General features: G+C 59.9%; 1 protein-coding gene across 1 annotated transcript in view; it reads right to left on the bottom strand.

Annotated features, from left to right (window-relative positions):
* CARMIL1 (capping protein regulator and myosin 1 linker 1) overlaps positions 1-20,291 on the bottom strand; it is a gene marked incomplete at its 5' end in the record, with an annotated part of 96,541 nt that overhangs the window by 45,504 nt on the left and 30,746 nt on the right. The window contains 11 exon segments of the mRNA XM_014593331.1: positions 150-253; positions 778-864; positions 1,818-1,912; positions 2,448-2,536; positions 6,589-6,664; positions 8,312-8,385; positions 8,591-8,661; positions 8,876-8,973; positions 10,733-10,854; positions 11,056-11,115; positions 12,218-12,268. Of these exon segments, the coding sequence (XP_014448817.1) occupies positions 150-253; positions 778-864; positions 1,818-1,912; positions 2,448-2,536; positions 6,589-6,664; positions 8,312-8,385; positions 8,591-8,661; positions 8,876-8,973; positions 10,733-10,854; positions 11,056-11,115; positions 12,218-12,268 (927 nt within the window).

Here is a 20,291-nt window from a genome sequence, read left to right as displayed (position 1 = left end):
CGGGTGAGTGGGAGGGTGACAGCCGGGGGGGACACCAGACGGGCAGTGACAGGGTGACGGCTGGGGGACACCGGACGGGCAGTGACGGGGCGACAGCCAGGCAGAGAAGCACTTCAGGCTCCCGGAAATGGAAGCAAGGCGGGACTCACCGAGAGGTCGTCTCCCCGGAGGATGTTCCCTGAGAGGTCCAGGTGGCTGAGGCTGGAGGCGGTCAGCGGGTTGGCCCTGAGTGCCTGAGTCAGGCTGTTCACCCCTGCAACGGTCAGAGAGCGGGCTCAGCCTCCACCAGGACGCCGCCGAGGCCGAGTACAGCACAGTGGCAGGAAGGAGGGCGCTGCAGCCCGTCCCCTCGCAGGGCTGTGCCTGCACCTCCTCTGGATACCCCGGCCACAGGGCCAGACATGCTTCCTGCCAGGGAGGGCCAGGGGTGCCTGGGCTCTGGGCTCCCGAGGACGGTGGGCCGCTCGGAGTGAGGGTGCATGACTGGTCTCAACCCTCCCCCAGCGTGACGTGACAGGGCCAAGCGTGCAGAGTGAGCACGACATGGGCAGCATGTGGACGCCTCTCCAGTGCAGACGGCCGGAGAGACAGTGTCCCCGCGACGACGTCACAGGACCCAGAGGGATGGAACGCGCATGTTTAAGAGCAGGGACGCGGGGGCGGAACTGAGCAGCCGTTCTGGGGCGGGGGGGGGGACCGCCCCAGCCGTTCGGCATGGACACATTCAGAGTGGCAGGACAACCGCAGACCGCCGGTGAGTCGGCGAGACGTGCGTACCTTTTGGTGACAGTGAGGTTTTAGATAAATTTAAGTGCTTTAATCCCTTCGGGAGTTTGGCAAATTGAATACATAAGGAGGACACACCTGAGAAAAGAAAGAAGAAACCGTTATGATGTTCAGACCCTCAGAACGGCATGTTTTATAAGTTTGATTCCAGTTGAAATAACCACGTTTGTCTTCCTAACGTCGGAGAGACAGAGATGGAAAGTGAGAACTCACCCCCCGGAGGGGATAGCCACACCACAATCCCTTCTCCACGCTCCTTTCAGGATTTTGGGCACGCACATATGTGCACAGCATGTGCTTAAGCTGCCAGGTCCGGGACTCGAACCGTGGTCGACTCTGTGGAGCCCAGCGACATAACCATTACACCATCTGCTGGTCCCAACACCTATCTTTATAAAACAAAAGAAAGGTCCTGGGCTCATCAGGACCCGAAAAGGATCTGACCTAATCAGGCAGGCCATGTCGGAGAAGCTGAAGTTTCACAGACGTGTTCCCACTGGCTTCAAGCACAGAGTGTGGGGGGCACGTGGCGGGGACGGTCCAAGAGCAGAATCCCGAAGAGCGGGAAGGGTCCGTCCCCGTCAGTGGCCAGTAAGAAAATGGGTGCCCTGGTCCTACAGCCCCAAGGAAGTAACTCCACCACCTGCCGGGAAGCCCCAGCAGGCCTGCAGGTCACAGCGAGACAGCCCTGCCAGCACTGGGTGACACACCCTGGGCACAGAGCCGCTAACCTGTGCCCTGGTTCCCGACCCCAGGATGCCACGAGATGACAAACTCATTCACAGTCAGCGGCCAAGGACGTGGGGACTGTCGGGCAGCAATATTTAAAAATAACGCCCTCTTTCCTTTGTGCATCATTTAACAGAAAAGTTCATCGGCGATACAATTCTGGCGCGAGTGCTTTCATGGAAGGGCCGGAGCTGAGGCCACAGAGCCGTGCCCGCGCTTGTGACAGGCCCAGCCAGCGCGACCCACCCGCAGGCCGGCTAAACTAGCCTGTGGCCCCCGATGGCGACAGGGCCCCGCGGTACCTCTATCCTCCAGTGGGTTGCCGGCAAGGTTGATGGTGTGCAGACCCGAGGCGGGGTTGTGTGCGAGGGCGCTGCCCAGCTTCTGTGCAAAATCTCTGCAAGACACCAGGGCTCAGTGAGGCCGAGCGCAGGCGTGCTCGGACGCTCCTAGCTAGAGCAGTCGCAGTGAGACCGGAGAAGAGTCCTCCCTTCCCAGATGAATCGGCAGACTGGGATTGCTCCTTAAAGCCACATTGCTCTCTGCTGCTAACAGCACTTTTCGATTTTTTGCTATAGGGTGCCTGTGCTCGACAGAGAGACAGAAAGTGACGGGCGATGGCCAGGCCGCAGTCCCTTCTCCTGTTCTCCTCTGGGGATTTTGGGCACACACGCACACATGCCTGCCATGAGTTTTAAGCCACCGGGACCGGGACTAGAACTGCAGTCGACTACACAGGAGCCCACAGCCATTATGCCATCTGCTGGTCCCAGTTCTACTTTCTACAAAGTCCTCAGTTAAGCCCTCTTTCACGTCAGTCACAACAGGCTCATGGGGCTCTCCTCCCCAGCAGGAAACCGCGCACTCTAGGAGTAGCCTACGGCTCGCAGCCGGCGGCAGAGCGAGGCCGACCGTCCTCGGCAAGTACTCACGTCCTGAGTCCGGCGTTTTCAAGCACCAGCTCTTCCAGCCAACTGGACCTGCTCACCACCCGCAAGATCTGCTCACAGACATCGGCGGACTGCAACAGAGGACTCGCTGTGACACCGCCACGGCAGCGACCCTAACGGGCAAGGCCTCGCGCGCTCAGTCCACGTGGGTCACATGTGGGACCAAGAGCCCGGGGGAGGTCAGAGCGGGCCATCTAGCGGGGACGATGAGAAGAATGTCGTGGTCCGAGTCTGCGTCCCCCCACGACCGGGGTGGACACCTGGGCCCACAGCAATGGCATCAGCAGGGCCTTCAGGAGGTGACTGGGTCGGCAGGGCAGAGTCCCCAGACGGGATCTGTGTCCTGGGGACAGAAGCTCCAGAGCTGCCTGCTGCCTCCACCCCAAGGACGGCTCCTCCAGGTGCCACCCGAGACCGTCACTCCAGCACCGAGGTGAGCGTGTCCCGTCCTCAGCTCCTATGCTGTGACGTTTCATGTAGGTTTTGCTGCGTGTGGTTTCGATTTTGTTATAGCAGCTCAAGGACCAGGACGTGGAGCATACTCGATTGTGACCAAGTAACGAAAAGCCGTCCTGGTGGTGCTATGGGCAGACGAAGGCGCGTCCTGGCCTTTGGAACACCCAAAGGACTGCTCGGAGAGGCAGCATGCAGGTGGGAGGAGAGATGGGGAGGCCGTGGGGCGCTGATGGTGAGATACCCAGACCGAGCCGCTGCCGGGCGCCAGCAGGAGCTCAGCACTCACGTGCACTTCGTCACGTGGGGACTACAGTTCCCTCTCCACAGACAGGAAACCCGAGGCTTCGAGATGTCACGCCTGAGGGGTGAGAGCTGGGATTCTGAGGGTCCTGCCATGTGCTCCAGCGCAGGGTAAAGCGGGGTGACCCGACGGTAAGGAAGACCTAACTTATCGTAGCTGATGCTCTAGAGTACACATTACCTTCTTACGCAGTTACACGGGTATTAGACCTGTGGCAACATTTTAAATGCCCAGGATCCAGTTTTTTTAAATACACAGTCAGGATGAGCGTGCAGCGGGGTTACCGCTGAAACATGCATGCTGCAGGACAGCATCTCGAAGGACTAGGGGAAGGGAGAGGCGTGCCCCGGCGGCCAGACCTTGCACACTCTACAGAGGGTTTAATCTATCGCGTCTTCGTATCTGCGAATAGCCTATCTCGTTCCAACACTAACTGACAGGGGCTCCTGGCCTTCTATTGCTTACTGATTAAAACGGGACTTTAAAACCTCACTACACTCCAGGATCAAGGAATCCCCTCAGATACGAAAGCAGAGAACACGCATCCTGTGCTCACAGTGACCTTCCGTAAAACACAAGAAAAAGCACTACGGCCCGACTCATCAGATCGCAATCAAACAAGGGCCGAAGCATCCCCGGAACCGAGTCTGAAAAGCACCCACGTCCTCCGGTGAACCGTCCTGCAGAAAGCTGGCTTGGCACACCGAGCCCCACCGCAGCCGGCCTCGTCCTCCTCACAAACCATTTGGTTCCAGCCAGCCTCTACTGCCACCCCCACAGCAGCCCGCGGCCAACCTGGGCTTCCGACTCGGCCCTGACTGAGGGGGAGAGGTTGCCTCCAGCTGACCGATGCCTGCCCTGCCCGTGTTGACATGCTGATTTGCAGACAATGCGCCTTGGTCGGCACGGCTGTTCCCGGAGCATGCCTGGGCAATGAGCCTTACTCTGGCCACCACGAGCCCGACTGCTTCCAAATCCAACTGTCCGGAAACGCCACCAGCTCCCCCATGGGCAAGGGAACGTGATTCACCAGAGCAGGGCTCTGAAGACTCCGTTTACACACTGGGTCTAAATAACGCCAAGAACGTTCACTTTTTTAAAGTGTGAAAGTGTGTCCAGACTTTAAGGCACCAGGAGGGGGGAGAGCGGCAAGCCACTCAGGGAGAAATGACTGCGCTGCCTTTTACCAAGTGCTAGCTACAGGACAGCACTGCTTCCTGCGCTGGAGAAGGTGTAGCGATGACGTTAGGGACACACACCAGGCACGGCACAGGGTGACCATTGGCACGGCCTTCCCAAACGTCAGCTGCATGTTACATCTGCCCACTGACCTGGGGACTGTCTTAGAAGGAGGACCCTGACATCTGCCCACTGACCTGGGGACTGTCTTAGAAGGAGGACCCTGACATCTGCCCACTGACCTGGGGGCTGTCTTAGAAGGAGAATCCTGGTCTAGCAGGTAGCATGATGGTTACGGTGCTGTTGTTAAGAGTGCCGGAACCAGAGGCCTGAAACTCACGCCAGGCACATGTGCATGTGTGCCCAAAATCCCAAGAGGAAAACTGAGGAGGAAGGACTGTGGCATGGCTATTCCCCCGGGGGGTCATTTCCCACTTTCCATCTTTCTCCTATAAGCACATGAGCCTTCCAACAAACTCAAAATAAACAAATAAATAAACAAACAAACAAACTAGACCAGCAGGTGGCATGAAGGCTAAGATGCGGGATCCCACATGGCCAACTCTGCGGTTGGCCCCGCGTTCTGTGTTTGCCCCTCAGTGAGCAGGTGAGTAAGCACAGTCCCACACCCCGGCGGCTCCCTCCTTCCAGGTCGGGACACCCAAGAAAGCACACGGCACCCATGTGCTTCACACACCAGCAGGGACACGGGACGAGATCGGTCCCCACCCTCAGGCTGCACACACCAGGCCTGCGGGTGGCCACCTGTCTGTTCCCTGAGGGCCCCAGGGTGCCCCCCAAACACCACTGCTCGGACACCAGCCCCGCCCAGTGGCTGTCTCCCCAAGCTCACGCCCACATGCTCCTCTCTCCCCTTTGCCAGTTTGAGCGTGGCGCTGGCCAGCTGTGGCACGGCCGAGCACACCACCAGCAGCAGAGCTCCCGCACCGTTCCCCAGCGCCGCAGCTCGCACTCTGCTGGCAGCACGCCCAGACACCCAAGCGTGATTTGCCGGACGTGGGGCGAGACCAACCTGCACACCAGCTGCTGTGAGCTGCGCTGATGGGCACCAGGGGAGGTGAGCGGGGCTCAAGCTCCGCTCAGCACAGTGGGGGTATGGGGGCGGAGGCCCTGGGGGTCAGGCAGCCTGTAGGAGAGACAGAGGTAGAGGCCTGGGCTAACCCTGGCTCCATACCCCTCGCTCTTACCACTTTGGCTCCTCGGGGACCACGTTTTTTGTACTTTCAATACCTCGAGCTGCTGCACCCCAAGCAAACTCAGAGAACCCAGGAGCCTCCTGCTCGCCAGCCTCAGCCCTCCACTCTGGGGATCTACATCTCAATCCAAATCTTATCTCTTCTCTACGAAAACTCTGTTTTTCCCTTCCAGGCAAGTCAGAGACAGAGAAAGAGACAGAGCCATGGGAATCTACAACAGGGCCTTCGGGGCACAGCCCGCCCCAGCCTCAGGCAGCCCGGATTACAGACTCGCTGAGACAGCCCAGCGCCCTGCTGCCCCCCTGAAAATCTGCAGCCCAGATCTCTGACTTCAGGAGGCAGAAGGCGCAAATGAAAGTGTGTCCAGTGCAACATCTACACAGTTCCTCGCCCGACCCAGAGCATCAGAAGCCAACTGGGGGGCTGAGCACGGCCCACGGAGGCTTCGACCCTGTGACAGCCTACCAATGCCTCTCCTCCAGCAGAGAGAGCAACACCTGGCACCCCCACGCCTACGGGGCAGCCTCACTTAGGGTCTCCCTGGCTCACACACCCACGGTCAGAGACCTCACGTGGAACAAGACGGAAGGAAATTAGCGATAACTCCCTCACCCGACCAGACGCTCTACCAGTTAGGGCTTCCCAAGTCCTCGGGAAGAAAGCTGTGGAGATGGCCTCCGGACCGGAACACACCTACAGGGCGGGGCGGCCATGAAGCTGCGCGCACGCCGGCTTCACTGAGGCACCCCCCGCCCATCCTCCAGAGCCGCCTAAAGCAGATGGAGTCCTTTGAAGCTTCTCTCATCACGAGCTTTACAAAATGCCATGCAAATCATTTATGGGAAATTACCTCCTTGAGCAATAAACGCATGCAGCTCAAGAACGCGGCAGGAAAGCGAGCTTGTCCTGACAGTCGCCGGCCCTTGGAAACCCCGAAGCCGACAGGCGGCCACTGCGCCTGGCTACTCACCAGCCTCAGATCCTTCGAGGAGAGCCTGGTGAACCACTGGTTGTACTCCAGGGCGGCCACGATGGGGACGAGGTCCCTGGAAGAGAAAACGCAAGTCCACGGGGTGCCCGACGGAGGCCAGAGTGACACGCCACGTTCAGTACAGACAGAAACTCCATCGTGACTTTTCCAGTGAGAGAGGAAGCACCCCCAGCAGGCGTGGTCAGGCCCTGACCCCTTCTCTCCCGTTCTCCATCCTGAGGACCTCGGGCACCTGCACACCTGGCATGTCTCTGAAGGCACAGTCGCCATGGAGACTCCAGCTCCGCTAACCACTAGGCTGCTGAGCCAGCCCGAACACAAGCCTGAGGAATGTGAGGAACAGACAGCGTACCACAGCAGCTGTATGGACGATGTAATTCCCATTTTTAAAATAAGCTAGGGCCAATAGAACGGAGCAGAGCCACACGGGAGGACTGACGTCACAGACAGGCACGGCTGTCTCCAAGTGTACCCTAAAGCCTCGTGGTAGCCCGCCACGCTGGTATCAAATGCACATCGCCAGAAGCTGCGATTAAACACCAAGAAGGAGACAGGCAGGGCCAGGGACCGAGGGCAGAGCGGATGCAGGCGGCCTAGGCACGCGCCCCGCCCACGAGCGTCCCGTGTGCTGAGGAGACCCCAGGGAAGGTTCTCTCTCAGCTCATTTCTCAGGAGCTCCTAGGAAACATCTCGGCTGCATGTGAGGCCCCTTACAGTCGGGAAGCAGGGGCTCTGGGCAGGCGGGCAGCCTCTCCACAGGAAGGCCGGTCGACGGTGAACAGAGGCGGGGGCACACTGGCCACAGTCCCGCTACCCCCACTGTGCGGATGGAGGGACGCCCGACTATGCCCGCCTAGACCCTCCTGGCCCAGCTAAGTGGGCGTCAACTCTCCGGGGACCCACTGCGACTCCACTTCCACCGTATTGGACAAATAATCTGAAACGACTTTTGGGGCCACGATGCTGGTGCTAGGGGGCGTCAGCAGCCAGAACCCTCCGTGGTGTTCCGGTGGCCTGAGCCATGGGGATGCCACAGCTGGGCCCCAGATTCCGCTCTCAAGTCCAGGGCTGCTCCCCCGGCGTCGGCGGCACACATCGCGGAGAAGGCCTTCGGGGCAGGCTGCTGTCAATGCCCGGAAAGCCGTTGTGGAGCGGGGCCGCGGCCGGCCATGGTGGAGCACAGCACACCGGGCAGCCTGGCCCTGCCGAGGCGGGGTCTGACCACATAGGCCACAGCCCTCCGTACACTCGATCAAACCGAACAGCCCAAATCTCAACCTCTAACAGGCTTCTGGCTTTCTTACCACTGTCCTCCGGACATCCACACCAGCAGCCCCAGCTCACAAGAGAACGGCAAATGAAGCCACACGTCAAGAGCAGGGTGTGAAATCTCGGCGGAAAAGATGCCGAGTGGTAATTCAGTGAGACGGCGCCACATTGTACACACAGGGCAGGAAGAAATCGAATTACGCCACTGCTTCCACCAACAAGCCTCCTCCTTTACCACAACCGCTGGGCTCAGGGCGCAGCTCCGCCAGCCAGCCACAGGGACGGGCGTTTCCAGAACTTTTCACTGACGGTGAAATCAGAGCGCCTGCAAATCGCCGCCTGCTCTCAGAGGGTTCTCTGGAGCTCCCCGTGCGGCCACAGAAAGCCCCGGCTCTGGAAGTAAGACGGAGGAGGAGGAGGAGGAGGCCCTCACCTGTGGTCCAGATGACTGAAGTCCTGCAGGTTCAGCTCCCGGGTGTCCTGGGTCAGGTAGATCGTGTCCACGTCCTGCAGAGACAGCTCGGTCACACGCGTGCCCTGTGCAGACCCCGGGAAGCAGGAGGCACGAGAAGAACTCAATGGGAGCGAATGTCACACAGCCCGGGGTAGAGGTCAAGCAAAAACGCTGTGTGGGAGGCGGACTGAGAAGCCAGCTGAATGCTACATGCTCTGCAGGGTGGGGGTGTGCACGCGTGTACACGGGTCTTCTCACCCACTGGACCTCCTCCCTGTATGAGAATCCGAGCCAGTCACAGACGTAGGCATACATCTGAGAAAATCCACCTGAAACACGCAGCAAACCGCCAACAGGCTCTTAGCAAAAGGACATGTCGATGAAAACGTGACCACTTCAACACAGTGATGGGACAGGGCCCGTCACCCTGTCTGGGCGAATAGCAGACACGCCCTCCCTGCTCTCCCGGAGCCCACAGCGGGAGGAAGCGTAAACAGAACTCCCACCCACCAGCCCCCAGGCCCGACTTCCGGGCATGCTCACCGCAGGGGCCCGGCTCGGCCACAGGCTGGCTGTCCCACAGGGCCTGGAGGTTGGCCAGGCGCTCGGAGGACTCCAGGGAGACTTTTCTCATGATTCTCCTGTAAGATCAACAACAGGGTCACAGACCACGTGGTCTGAGCTGCGCAGAGAAACAAATATAGCCCGGGAAATGCTTTATTTAAACAAAGATGGCTGTCACTTGGGTTTGGTAAAGACCGCTACCAAACACCAGAAAGCTGGAAACCTACAGGCGCTGGACGACAAATCCCTCTGTAATCGGAGAGTATTAAGAACAGAAATCGCCTCTGATACGTGGGTTTACCACACCGGAGTTTATTAGAATAGGTAGCAAATCCCGTGACCTGTTCAGGGACTTGAGCTATCATTATGCACATGTCAAATGTAAATTACTCATCTTCAAAAAGCCAAGTACAGATCTCCTGTGTCTTCCATGCCCTGGATGAAGTGCTGTCAAGAGAGTGACCCCTGGGGCCACGGGCGGCGTGGTGGTTACATCGCTGGACTCCCACATGGAGGGCTGCAGTTCAAGTCCTGGACCTCGCAGCTTGAAAATCACTCTGGGTGCATGTGCGTGCGCATGCGTGCCCGAGACCCCAGGAGAAGAATGGAAGAGAAGGGATTGCGGCATGGCCATCTGCCCACCCCAGGAGGGGGGATTCCTCACTTTCCCTGTTACTGTCTCTGTCTCTCTCTAGCCAGTACAAGCACCCTAAAGCAAAACCTCTTAAAGAAAAAAGGAAGAAACTGATCCCATTGGACTGTTTGTTTTCCCAGATCTTCCCTTTCCTAGACTCTCTCTCGGGCCAGAGACATGTCCCCTTCTTCCCAGGCCCCTCCTCATCCTCATAGCCCCGACACATACCAGGCAGGTGCACAGCCAACCACCCACTGGGTCTCTAGGGCAAGCCTCAGCCTGGGAGAGCCACGGGGTCCCCGCAGTAGGGCACGTCCTGCCATCGGGAAGGCGCTCTGACTGAACGTGGCTCTCCTGTAAGGAGCTTCTGGACAGGAGCGTCTCCGACCTCAGCAATCCGTTCCCCTCCCCGGCCAGCTGCAGACTGTCCCAGGCTGGGGCCTGGTGAGACGCATCAGGGCACCTGCAGGTGGCTTTGCCGGGGCTCTAGACGCGCACCTCGACTATGAGGACGATGGCGGAGTTTATGTTGTGTAGGGTTTTGTTTGTTTTGTTCTTTAGGGATTTTTGCTGTTTTTGTTACATGCACTTCCTTAGGAACCAGACACAGAAAGCGAGAAATCACCCCCCAGAGGGGATGGCCATGCCGCAATCCCTTCTCCTCTATTCTCCTCTCATATCTTGGGCACGCACACACATGTGCCCTGTGTTTTAAGTTGCCAGGTCTAAGACTTGAACCGCGATCGACAGTGTGGGAGTCCAGGACATAACCATTACACCATCTGATGGTCCCTATGTTTAGGCTTTTAGGTTTCCTTTTACTGGAAAGAAAAAGGAGCCAGCAGGAAACAAAGCTCTCCCTGAACGCTTTGCTCACCTGCGCCCTGGCACTGCGCTCAGCCCGGCTGTCAGGTGGCGCCAGGCACACCCGGGGGTGTGCATGTGGGCTTGGGCTGCGGCGTGCTGAGCAGATGTGACAGGCTGGCCAGCTCCCTCCCCTCCTCGAGGGCTTTAAAGGAGGAGGCATGGATGGACGGCCTCAGACATGGGCACGGTAGGAGCTGGCATCCCACACCCAGAGTGTAGGGCAGGGTGGTGACCACGGGAGGAGCCAGTGAAGGGTGCCCAGAGGGCGCCTCGCATCGGCTGTACTGGGGAAGGATGTGCCTGCCACCCCTCGCCCTGCCCGCTCTGTCACTCACAGTGGAGAGAGGCCGGGGAAGACGCTCCGCAGGCAGGTGCCGATGTGCGCCAGCACCTCCCACACGTCCTCGGGCGCCGCCATCTTCAGGGACATGCTGCCCTTCTCCGTCTCCACCACCATCTGCGAGAGCCGGTCGGACACGTCTTACAGTGAGCTCCTCATCCTGCACACCCCTCCTCCCTGGCCCTGGTCCCCATGCTGCCTCCAGGGCCTCTCATCCTGCACACCCCTCCTCCCTGGTCCTGGTCCCGTCTCACCTCCAGGGCCTCTCAATAGTGACCCCGTTTCAAGCACTCAGGGGCAGCCTGTGGCCCCACTCACCTGAGCTGGCTTGCTGCAGGCGACCCCGTGGATCTCCAGGTAGCTGAAGGTCCCCTCGAGCTGTGAGGGGAAACGAGAGCTGGGATGAGGGCTTGGAACCACGTGACGCCAGGTGAGGGCACCGCAGGGGCTCAGCCACGTGACGCCAGGTGAGGGCACCGCAGGGGCTCAGCCGGCTGGTCTGACACCTTCATCCATTCAGCGAGACGGGGCTGGGGTTCTCACAGCCCAGGAAAAGTACCGCTCACCTTCCGAGGCTCGGAGGGCAGCACTGCACGCCTGGCTTCTACACCGTCCGGGACAGGCCCGCGGACAGTGCACGGCTACCTCACTGAGGGGTCACGGAGAACAAAGCTCTGCAGCGACCGTGTAAATATGCCGTTCTCCCTTCCACTTCAGAATTTTTTAGGGGGCCAGCGGATAGCGTAATGGCTATGCGGCTGGACCCCCATGTAGAATCGCGCATCTGTCACCTCCTGGCAGATTGACCCTGGGCAAACGACTGACCCTCCCTACACCTCAGTTTTTTATCCATAAAATGGAGAAATAACAGATCGACCTTGTGGTTCTCCTAAGGATCAGTGACCTGCTGAAACGGCACTGGGCAAGTTAGTTACCGTTGTCTTTTCAGGGTGTCCTGCTCCCTTTCAGCCCGTGTCACGTGAGATCAGTGCCCTCCCATCACCGATGTCCTGCACTCTGGTCCTAACTCACATGGCGTGAAGGCCACCTCATGAGAAATGCCCCCCAGGCCTCGCGGTCTGATGGGAGCACCGGGGCGCAGAGAAGCCGGGGTCCCATGAGGCCCAGCCTGAGGAAGTAAGTGGAGACAGTGGGAACCAAGCCCCAGATGAGGGAAGAACGCCCCTGGGACTTGGAGCCCTGGGGCAGCGCACAGAGACCTCACCACTTTCCCGGGGACACCTCCACATCGATAGGGAAGGAGGGCGGGAAATGCCTGTCACAGCGCCGGGGACGCTTTCTCAGTCAGGAAGGAAACGTGGGCTGCTCGGGGAGCTCGGGGTACATCAGCCTAAATGCAAAGTCTGTAACCGAGGTGCGATGTGGGGTGCATTACAGCGTGTATGCGTGCGCACACGTGTACCTGAGCGCGCATGTGTGTGAGCGTGCGTGTTGGAAGGAGGAGTCGCTCAATGCTTACCTTGGTGGGGACTCGCGCCGTCAGGAGGAAGGCCCGGCATGTCGTGAGCACCTGCAAGACAGACGTGACGGCGTCAGGCCAAGCATAGAGGTGGTGTCACTGCTGCCCAGGACTCGGGGCTGCCGCAGCCTGGCACAGGACAGACTAGGGACGCGCTCGGCTGCGTGGAACACATCCGTCTCACCCAGTGTCCCTGTACGTGGGCCACGCTGAACAAACCACCCACAGCCTCTCCAGATGGGAAGTCTCTCCACAGCCCAGTGGCCACACCACTCCAGTCTCTGCCATGAGAGCATGGCCAGCTTGGCCCCTGGGCACGGGCAGCTGCACCGCATGCACAGACCTTGAGCAGGGGCCCACGTCCCACAGGGAGGTGAAACAGGGAGGTAGCCCCCGCGACCCTGAGGTCCCAGCAGGCCTTGGAAGCTCTGTGACAAGGCAGGGGTCTCCGGATGAGCGCATCCTGACTGGAGACCATCCCGTGGTCACCCAAGGAACATCGACCTAGGTCGGTGGGAAAAAGACGCTCCTCCGGGCCTGCTCAAGAACACTCGACTCCAACCAGAGCTTCCAAACCATCCCCACGGTGAGGTCGGCGCACGGAGGCAGCAGGGTGGGACTCCCACCCGGCCAGCCACAGTTCAAATCCCGGACCCGGTGACTTGAAACGCATGCTGGGCCCGCGTGTGTGCATGTCTGAAATCCTGAGAACAACGGAGGAGAAGGGGCTGATTCCTCTCTTTCTCTCTCTGCTGTGCATGTCCTTATAGCCAAAAAAAAAAACTGAAAAAAAGGGTAACATCTTAGATTGAGATTCCAAAAGGAAGACTGAGCTGTTACACCTATTTTGTTTTTCAAAAATAGTTTTGTCAACAAAATGGACAAACAAAACACACAAATATATTTGAGCCTACATCAGGTAGCTGAAATTCCCCGTTCAGTATAAATCTGACCCGATAGAGCAAAACCTTCTTGCAAAGTTAAAAGGAAACTTGGGAGTGTCCAAGGGAATATTAGCGTTTCGCCAAGAAAACCTTTACTAAGAAGGGCAAGCAAGTCCCTCCCCGCTCCCAGGAAGGCCCATTCTTTGGCAAAGTTTAGCATGCAAACCACACTGTCAACCCTACAATGAATTTCCTGTCCTTTCACTGAAAAGCAAGCGAGGCCAGGTTCCTCTGGGGCTTCTTGGTTCAACTTTTCAGATTTCACTTGAAAATACTTACAAAAACCTTCCGTGGGGCTAAGACTCGGCCCAGCAGAGAAAGCTTACTTTCTTATGGAGACGGCACATGGGGTTGCTAAGACCCCTCACTGCTCACCGCCTAAAGCTGGAATAAGCACCTGCTCTGCTGTCCGCACCCCCTGCCTAGGGCCTGCTGCCCCCCAAATCCACATTCTCATGCGGATTACCAAGAGGGCAAGCCAAACATTCGACAGTGGTGTGGCATCACAGCCCCGAAGCCAAGCCGAAGCCAGCTCTCGTCCACAAAGTAGTGATGCATCCCACTTACATGCGGAAGTGTGAAGCCGGCAGGGCGGGTGTGGCTGTGTCTGCAGAAGGGGAGGAGGGAGTGGGCTGTTCGGACTGACACTCCCGTGAGCCCAAGTGTGAATTACCTCCTTCCAGCCAAACGTTCCCAGCAACCATAGCCTCTGCAGGCCTTAGCCTCTTGCCCTGTTTTAACGTCCCCTTCTTCCTCCCACGAGCGAGAAGCTCAGAGACGGAAAGATGGCACTCCCAACAGAGTCTCTTGCGGTGGCATGCCCCAGCCTCGGCCAGCCTGGGTCGGGTCGCACAGTCCTGTGTGCTCAGGGGTCCCCAGACCTGAACCCAGGGCTTCAGAGTCAGCCTCCCCGGACGCCGCATCTCTGCCGTGCCACGCCTAGGAGCGCCAGGCAGCTATCCGCGCGTACACCACCCTGGGGCCCTCCCCTGGGGTCTTTCCCAGCCTCACCAGCAGCACCCTTCCTGCCCCTGGGCCCCAGGGAGGCCGGACTGTCACTGTCACCGCTGGGCACCGGCAGCCCGCCCCCACTGTCGAAGGCGGCACTGTTTTGCAGGGTGTGCGTTACCTAAAGCCGTCCAGAGCAGTATTCATTTTTCCATCCCCAGCCCTGCAGAACCAGCCCTGAAAGGAGAAATTGAAACCAAAAGTTCCCTTCGATCCCAGATCCCCCTTCCGCCAGAAAAGCAAACGGTATTCAGCACGAGACCACACCCCGAAATTTAACCAGCGGCAAGAGCCGGCCCAGCGTGGGAGAGGGGCAGTCAAGCCCCAGTAGCCGACACGTGAAGACAGGGGCCGCCACCACGAGGATATGGCTCAGCCATCCCTGCTGGATGCTAACACGGGCGAGCGCACGGGGCCCAACAGGCTGGGGCCTCGATCCGGCAGTGTCAGCACTGCCAGGGTCGTCTGCAGGGTCAGCTACCCATCTGCTGGTTAGTATCTCCTTTACAGCTGAAAAGCACCCCACGGTCACTCACTTTTCAAGGGACAGTCCCTGCTGGAAACACGTTCCAAACGGGCAAGAAAAGCGCTCCTTTACCTAAGTGGCCCGCCACCCTGAACGCGCCTGCCAGAGCAGACCGCAGACAGGGCTGGCCCGCGGCCTGCGGGGACCGAGTGCTGCTGACACAGGAACCCGGGAGGTCTTCGCTCTGGGACGCGTCCGCTGACTCAGCTCACATCTGTGGAGAGCTGGCGGGAGCCAGGAACCACGCCGAGATTCCAGAAATACAGCCTGCCCCCACCCCTGCGTGGTCACACGGGGAGGAAGGCAGGGTCACGGCCGATCAGAGGGACAGGGGCTGTTACAACCTGACACCAAGGAAGGCCATAGGGAAGGTAAACCGTGCGGGGAGACCTGACGAGGGCGAGGGCGAGGGAGGAAGCCTTGCAGGGCCTGGGAGGACGAACAGGCAGAAATGCAGAAGACAGAGTGTGTCTGGGGCCGGCCAGTGGCACGGGAGTGGAGCAGGCTGGCCTTACACAGCTGACCACGTGGTGTGAGTCCTGGACCCGATGGCTTGACAAATACACTGGGCACGTGTGCGTGTCGGCCCAGAATCCCGAGAGGAGAACGGAGAAGGGGTCACGGTGGCCCTGCCACACACTTCCTGTTTCTCTCCTCCTCTCCCAGGTGAGTGCACGCGCTCTAAAGCAGAGGAGGACAAAAAGCACGTCTGCAAGTGAGCCCTGCGAGGCAGTCAACGGTCAACACAAATCTAATCGCGTTCTTCCCCCATCTTGTTTAAAGCACTCTCACACAGAGATTTCCAAAGGCGTCATTGCTTCCAGCCCCCGAGTCCTCCCCTAAACGCACAGGAAGCGCCCGCGCCAGCGCTCCGGGACCTAAGAGACGCCAGCTCTGGTCTGGCCATGTCAGTGTGCGCGTGCAAGCCCCAGACTGTGCGGGACGGAGAAACGGTGGGGACAGGCTGCGGCGACCTCTCGCTCTCCCTCTCTCAAGCACAAACACCCTCCAGCAATTAAAAAAATGAGTCATGAGTAAAAAGGAAGTATCCTGGCAAAATAATACTTCGTGGTAGCTGGACTGACAGTGAAAAGGGCTGGGGTTTAGCTAAGATGCCAAGGGGCCTTCCAGAAATCGCGGGCCGCAGAGGTAAGAAAGCCAGCGGGAAAGGAGAACTCTGCCTGTGGGTACCAGGCTGGCCCCCCAGTTGTCCACGAGGGCCCCCTGGGCACACGGATCATTCACATTCTCGGCCTCCCTGCTTCATAGACAGGGCCACCCCCTGCTCTACCAGGACACATCAGCCCCAGGTCCCCGTAAAAGGACGAGGGGATGGCCTCGGTGTGCCCACCCTCATCCCAGCGCTCTGCCTGCCGTCGGAAAACCCTGCCCTGGCCCTCGGGGACGCACCCCCTCAGTGACGGGCCCCCTGCCAGCAGCCAGCCCTGTCCCGCTGACCCCGTCAGGGGCGGGTGACGCTCTGTTCACACATTACTTCAACCCCTTCCCCTTTGACCACATTTTTAGAAAACATCGTGGCTTTTATACAACACTAACCCCTCACCCCGCCAGGCTTGGCGGCCAGGTGTACAGTGGGACCACCTTGTCCACACGCCCACGTGCCCCTGGGGGACACCAGGCTCCTGGATCCAGAAGTGAGCAAGCGCCCCCAGGCCCTCCGGGCTGCCCCGCCCGAGCACACCAGTACGACAGTCAGGGGCTGGCACGTCACCGCAGTGCAGGCTGCCAGGAGACCAGCGGGGCCCTCGGCCTCACAGGGGACCCCCAGGCCTCACATCGCCTCCACCTCACTGCCACGTCCTCATGAATTCCCGACCAGCCGGCCGGCCAGTGCTGGCGCAGACTACCAGCCCAGTCTCTAAACTGTCAGGAGACAGAGAGAGGGAGAGACAGAGAGACAGCGACTGCTCCTGGCGCCCGCTGTCCTCATGCGGTGTCTCCGTCATCCCTCAGAACGCGGGTCCCGGGCTGCAGGCGTCACCCTCACGGAGCTTTGTCATTCCCAGGGACAGGCATGTCGAGGTGTTCCCAAGGGAACCGCCTATGGACGGAACGAGAAGCCCCGGCTCCTGCGTGCCGTGAGAAGTAGAGGACAGTCCCTGGTCAGAGTGCGATGCTCGAGGCATTTCTCCACGCCAGGTGTGGATGCCGAGGCAGGAGGAACGCGAGTTCAAGGCCAGCCTGGGCCGCATGGCGAGACCTGGTCTACAGTACAAATTTGAAGTGTCTCGTGGACGAAGGCCTCCAATGGGCTCCTGCACACACCCCTGAGGACAAGATGGCGGCGGGAGGTCTAGCCCCCCCCTTCACGTGCCAGCCAGAGCCACCCAGTCACGGCGGCCAGGACTCACCCCAGAGGTCCCCAGGAGCCACGCTCCCCATGTCCCTGGGACAGGCCCAGAGGTCAGCGTGCCGGGCAGGGGAAGCCACCTGCATGATGGACACAGCAGCCACTTCCTGGTTCTCCCCCCTCGTGCTCACCGGGAGGGATTTACTTTACTTTGTACTGTTGGGGCAAAATGCGAGCAGGGTAAGGAAAAAGCACCAAACGGGAATTCAGCGGGATCTTTTCACTTACGGAGCATACAGATTCCAGCAAAACATAATACAGCCTTCGGGGTCCTCTCTGGAAGGAGTAACTCCAGCGCACTCAGACTTTAAAAGAATGGGACCGGGGACTAGCAGGCGGCGAGGAGGTGAAGGCTCTGGATCCCACACGGCTGACTAGTCCAAGTCTCCGAGTTAGCGGCTTGAAAAGCACTGAGCACGTGTGTGCAGGCCCGAGATCTCAGGAGTAGAGAAGGGACTATGGCGTGGCTACTGCCCCGGGGCTGTCTCACTTTCTCTCTCTCCGCAGGAAGTGCACACCGTACAGCAAGGAGGGAAAAAAATCACCTTTCAGCTTTTAGCATAAAAAAACCACGTGCTGATTCTTTTCATTGTAAACAACTTTCAGACAAAAATAGTACAACCTAGGAAGGGCCGTGTGGGTGTGAAATTCTTTCATAAACAAAACAGCTCATTCATCCAAACAGCTGCTGACACCCAGTGGCCCGGTTACAGGAAAGTGCTCACTGCAAAGAATTCCACTACGAGGGGCTTCTCAGCAGGAGGGAAAGTCGAGGGACGGTTTACGTGTGCTCTTAGCTGAGGGTGCACAGCACGGCCATTACCCCAGGACGGGCTCCCCTGACAAACCAGTTCAACAGAAATCAGGAGCCACCTGTGTCAGTAGGCCTGCACTACACAGCGCGGGCAGGGGACCGGAGGGGGACGCCTGCATGGGGAATGGGGCGCCTCGGCCAGGGAACCCCGCCAGGCAGCCTACCACGGCAGGCCTTCCGGGGCGGTCTTAGCCCGGCCATGCACGGGGACCTGGAACTCGCCCTCCCTCGTGTTCAACACCACCTTCACGTGCCCCTGTGCACACGCCAAGGCTTTGCGAGTAGAGAAATGTTTCTGCCATCTCTAAAACATAAGTCACCAAATGGCGCTCTCGCGAACTCCCCACCGCCAGGTCCATCGCGATCAAGCAGCTCTCCCGGGTAAGAGGACGCTCGCTAGAGTCCCCTCAGCGAGTGACAAAGGAGGCCTTCACCGCGCCGTCCCTTCCCGCCGGCCTCCCACAGCCTCCCAGTGGCCCCTGGCACTCATGTTTTCTCAGAGCACAAGTGCGCACAGTTCCAGGGTGGTGGCGTCAGCGTGGACAGGGGCTCGTGGCGGACACTGGCTGCTCACCCCATTGTGCGGCCAGACAATGAACTCGACCCTGCACTCCGGGGGGCAGGTCCCGTCTCGTTTTTCTGCCAACGTCCTTCCGCGACACAGAGGGCAGGAGACGCGAGCCGATTACTACAGCGCGGATGGAGACACAGACACGTGCAGAGGAACGCGCTCCCGTGGGCCATGAACGCTGGCCGGAGCTCGGGGGTTGTGGGAGGTGATCGGGCGCACGTACAGGGGAAACGCTGGAAGCAGAACCCGGCCTTGGGGGTGTGGGCAGCACAGGTTAACCGGGGACGGGGCCTGCAATTAGGAGGTGCAGACACGCGCTGCGTTCCTGCTTAGAGGCACAGCGCGCTGATAAGCACCGGCTTCCGGAAGCAGCACGCCCTCGCGGTCCATCCCCCAAAGTCCTTGGGCTGACGGCGCAGGCACGGTCACTGAAACACGACGCATTCACCCTCGGACAGGACAGCCGTGCCCACACTCGGAACCTGTCGGTGAGAAAGGGGCTTCAAAGCGACACGCAAAGCCTGCCAGCAGACCCTGTGCTCACGCCTGCACATGCACCGCACCTTAAAGGCACGTGCAGAGCAAGGCAGGGCCCGGCCTGGCCGCGCCGACACCGCGGCCGCTTACTGAGGCCCGGCCCCACGGGAGGAGTTTGCTGGGCCTTACCCGGACCAGCTCGGGGGAGAAGGCGGCTCGCACCTCGCTGTTCAGGCTTAGGGAAAGTTACACGGGACAGATCTACGCGAGAGTGAGAATCAGCGCTCACGCGAGCGCTTCCTCCACAGACGTCCACGAGCCCCGCGGCCCACGCCAGGCAGTCAATACCGCCACCCGCAGCTGGGAGGGCGGGCCAGAGCCCACGGCTTGTCCAAACCAGGCCTCCTGGGAGCACGCACACCCGGCACCCGCGCTGCACGAGGGGCTTGGCAGGGCGGGGGTGGCCGGGGACGGCTGCGACCTGGGGCCCTCCCCCGGGGTTGACCCACACATCTGGAGGGATGAGGCTGCCATGGCTGAGAGAGCACGCGTCCCCAGGGCTGGACTGGGGGTGCCTGCGAGGTGGGCAGGAGAGGGGCACAGAGGGAGGCAGGCCCAGAAACTGGCCTGCGGGCTGAGCTGGGGTGGCCCCAGGATGCGGAGACAGCGGAAGGGAGGAACCCGGAGGCGAGGAGAGCCGAAGCTGGGGCGGGAGCCTCCCAGGAAGCAGACGGGGGTGAGGCGGGTGAGACGGGCGGATGGAAAGGGAAAGCCGAGGGTGCTCCCCTGTGGGCGTGCAGGTCTTCTTGCCTGGGGGGGGTGACAGTGACAAAACGCGAAACACGTGCCAGGGCGAGGCGATGCGGGCGCAGGGTCCGCTCTGCCCGCGGGGACAGTGCAGCCACAGCTCGGCCTGGCTCCCCGAAACAGACCGGGAGCCGTGTGTCCTCCCTCGTCCACGCAGTTCCCAGTCCCATCCTCAGACGGCGTCCCACAGCCTGCTAGTCCCCGTGAATGAGCGCCGCGTCCACGCACAGCGGCAGAGCTCGCACTAGGTCACGCGTGGCCGGTTTCTGAGAGGCGGTGCGCTGAAATGGACACTGCTCAGCGAGGGGTGCCGGGGGGCCTCGTCTCACCCTGGCGGTCCGAGCTCGCGGCCAGAGCAGTCATCACCCGCCGTCACCCCGGGGCAAAATCCCGTCCCCAGACACCGCGTCCGGGATCTTCACAGACGGGCTACGGACGGAGAAGCCGGAGTCACGCCAACGCAATAAAAACCGCAATTTAAAATAACGCGCACGGGAACCAGCAGTTAGCGTAATGGCTATGTCGCTGGACTCCCACGTAGTCGACCGCGGTTCGC

Source organism: Tupaia chinensis, unplaced genomic scaffold, assembly GCF_000334495.1.
Source record: "Tupaia chinensis unplaced genomic scaffold, TupChi_1.0 Scaffold140356_1, whole genome shotgun sequence".
NCBI lineage: Eukaryota > Metazoa > Chordata > Mammalia > Scandentia > Tupaiidae > Tupaia > Tupaia belangeri.
Note: the sequence above shows the minus strand (reverse complement) of the source record. Positions and strands in the feature narration are given on the sequence as shown.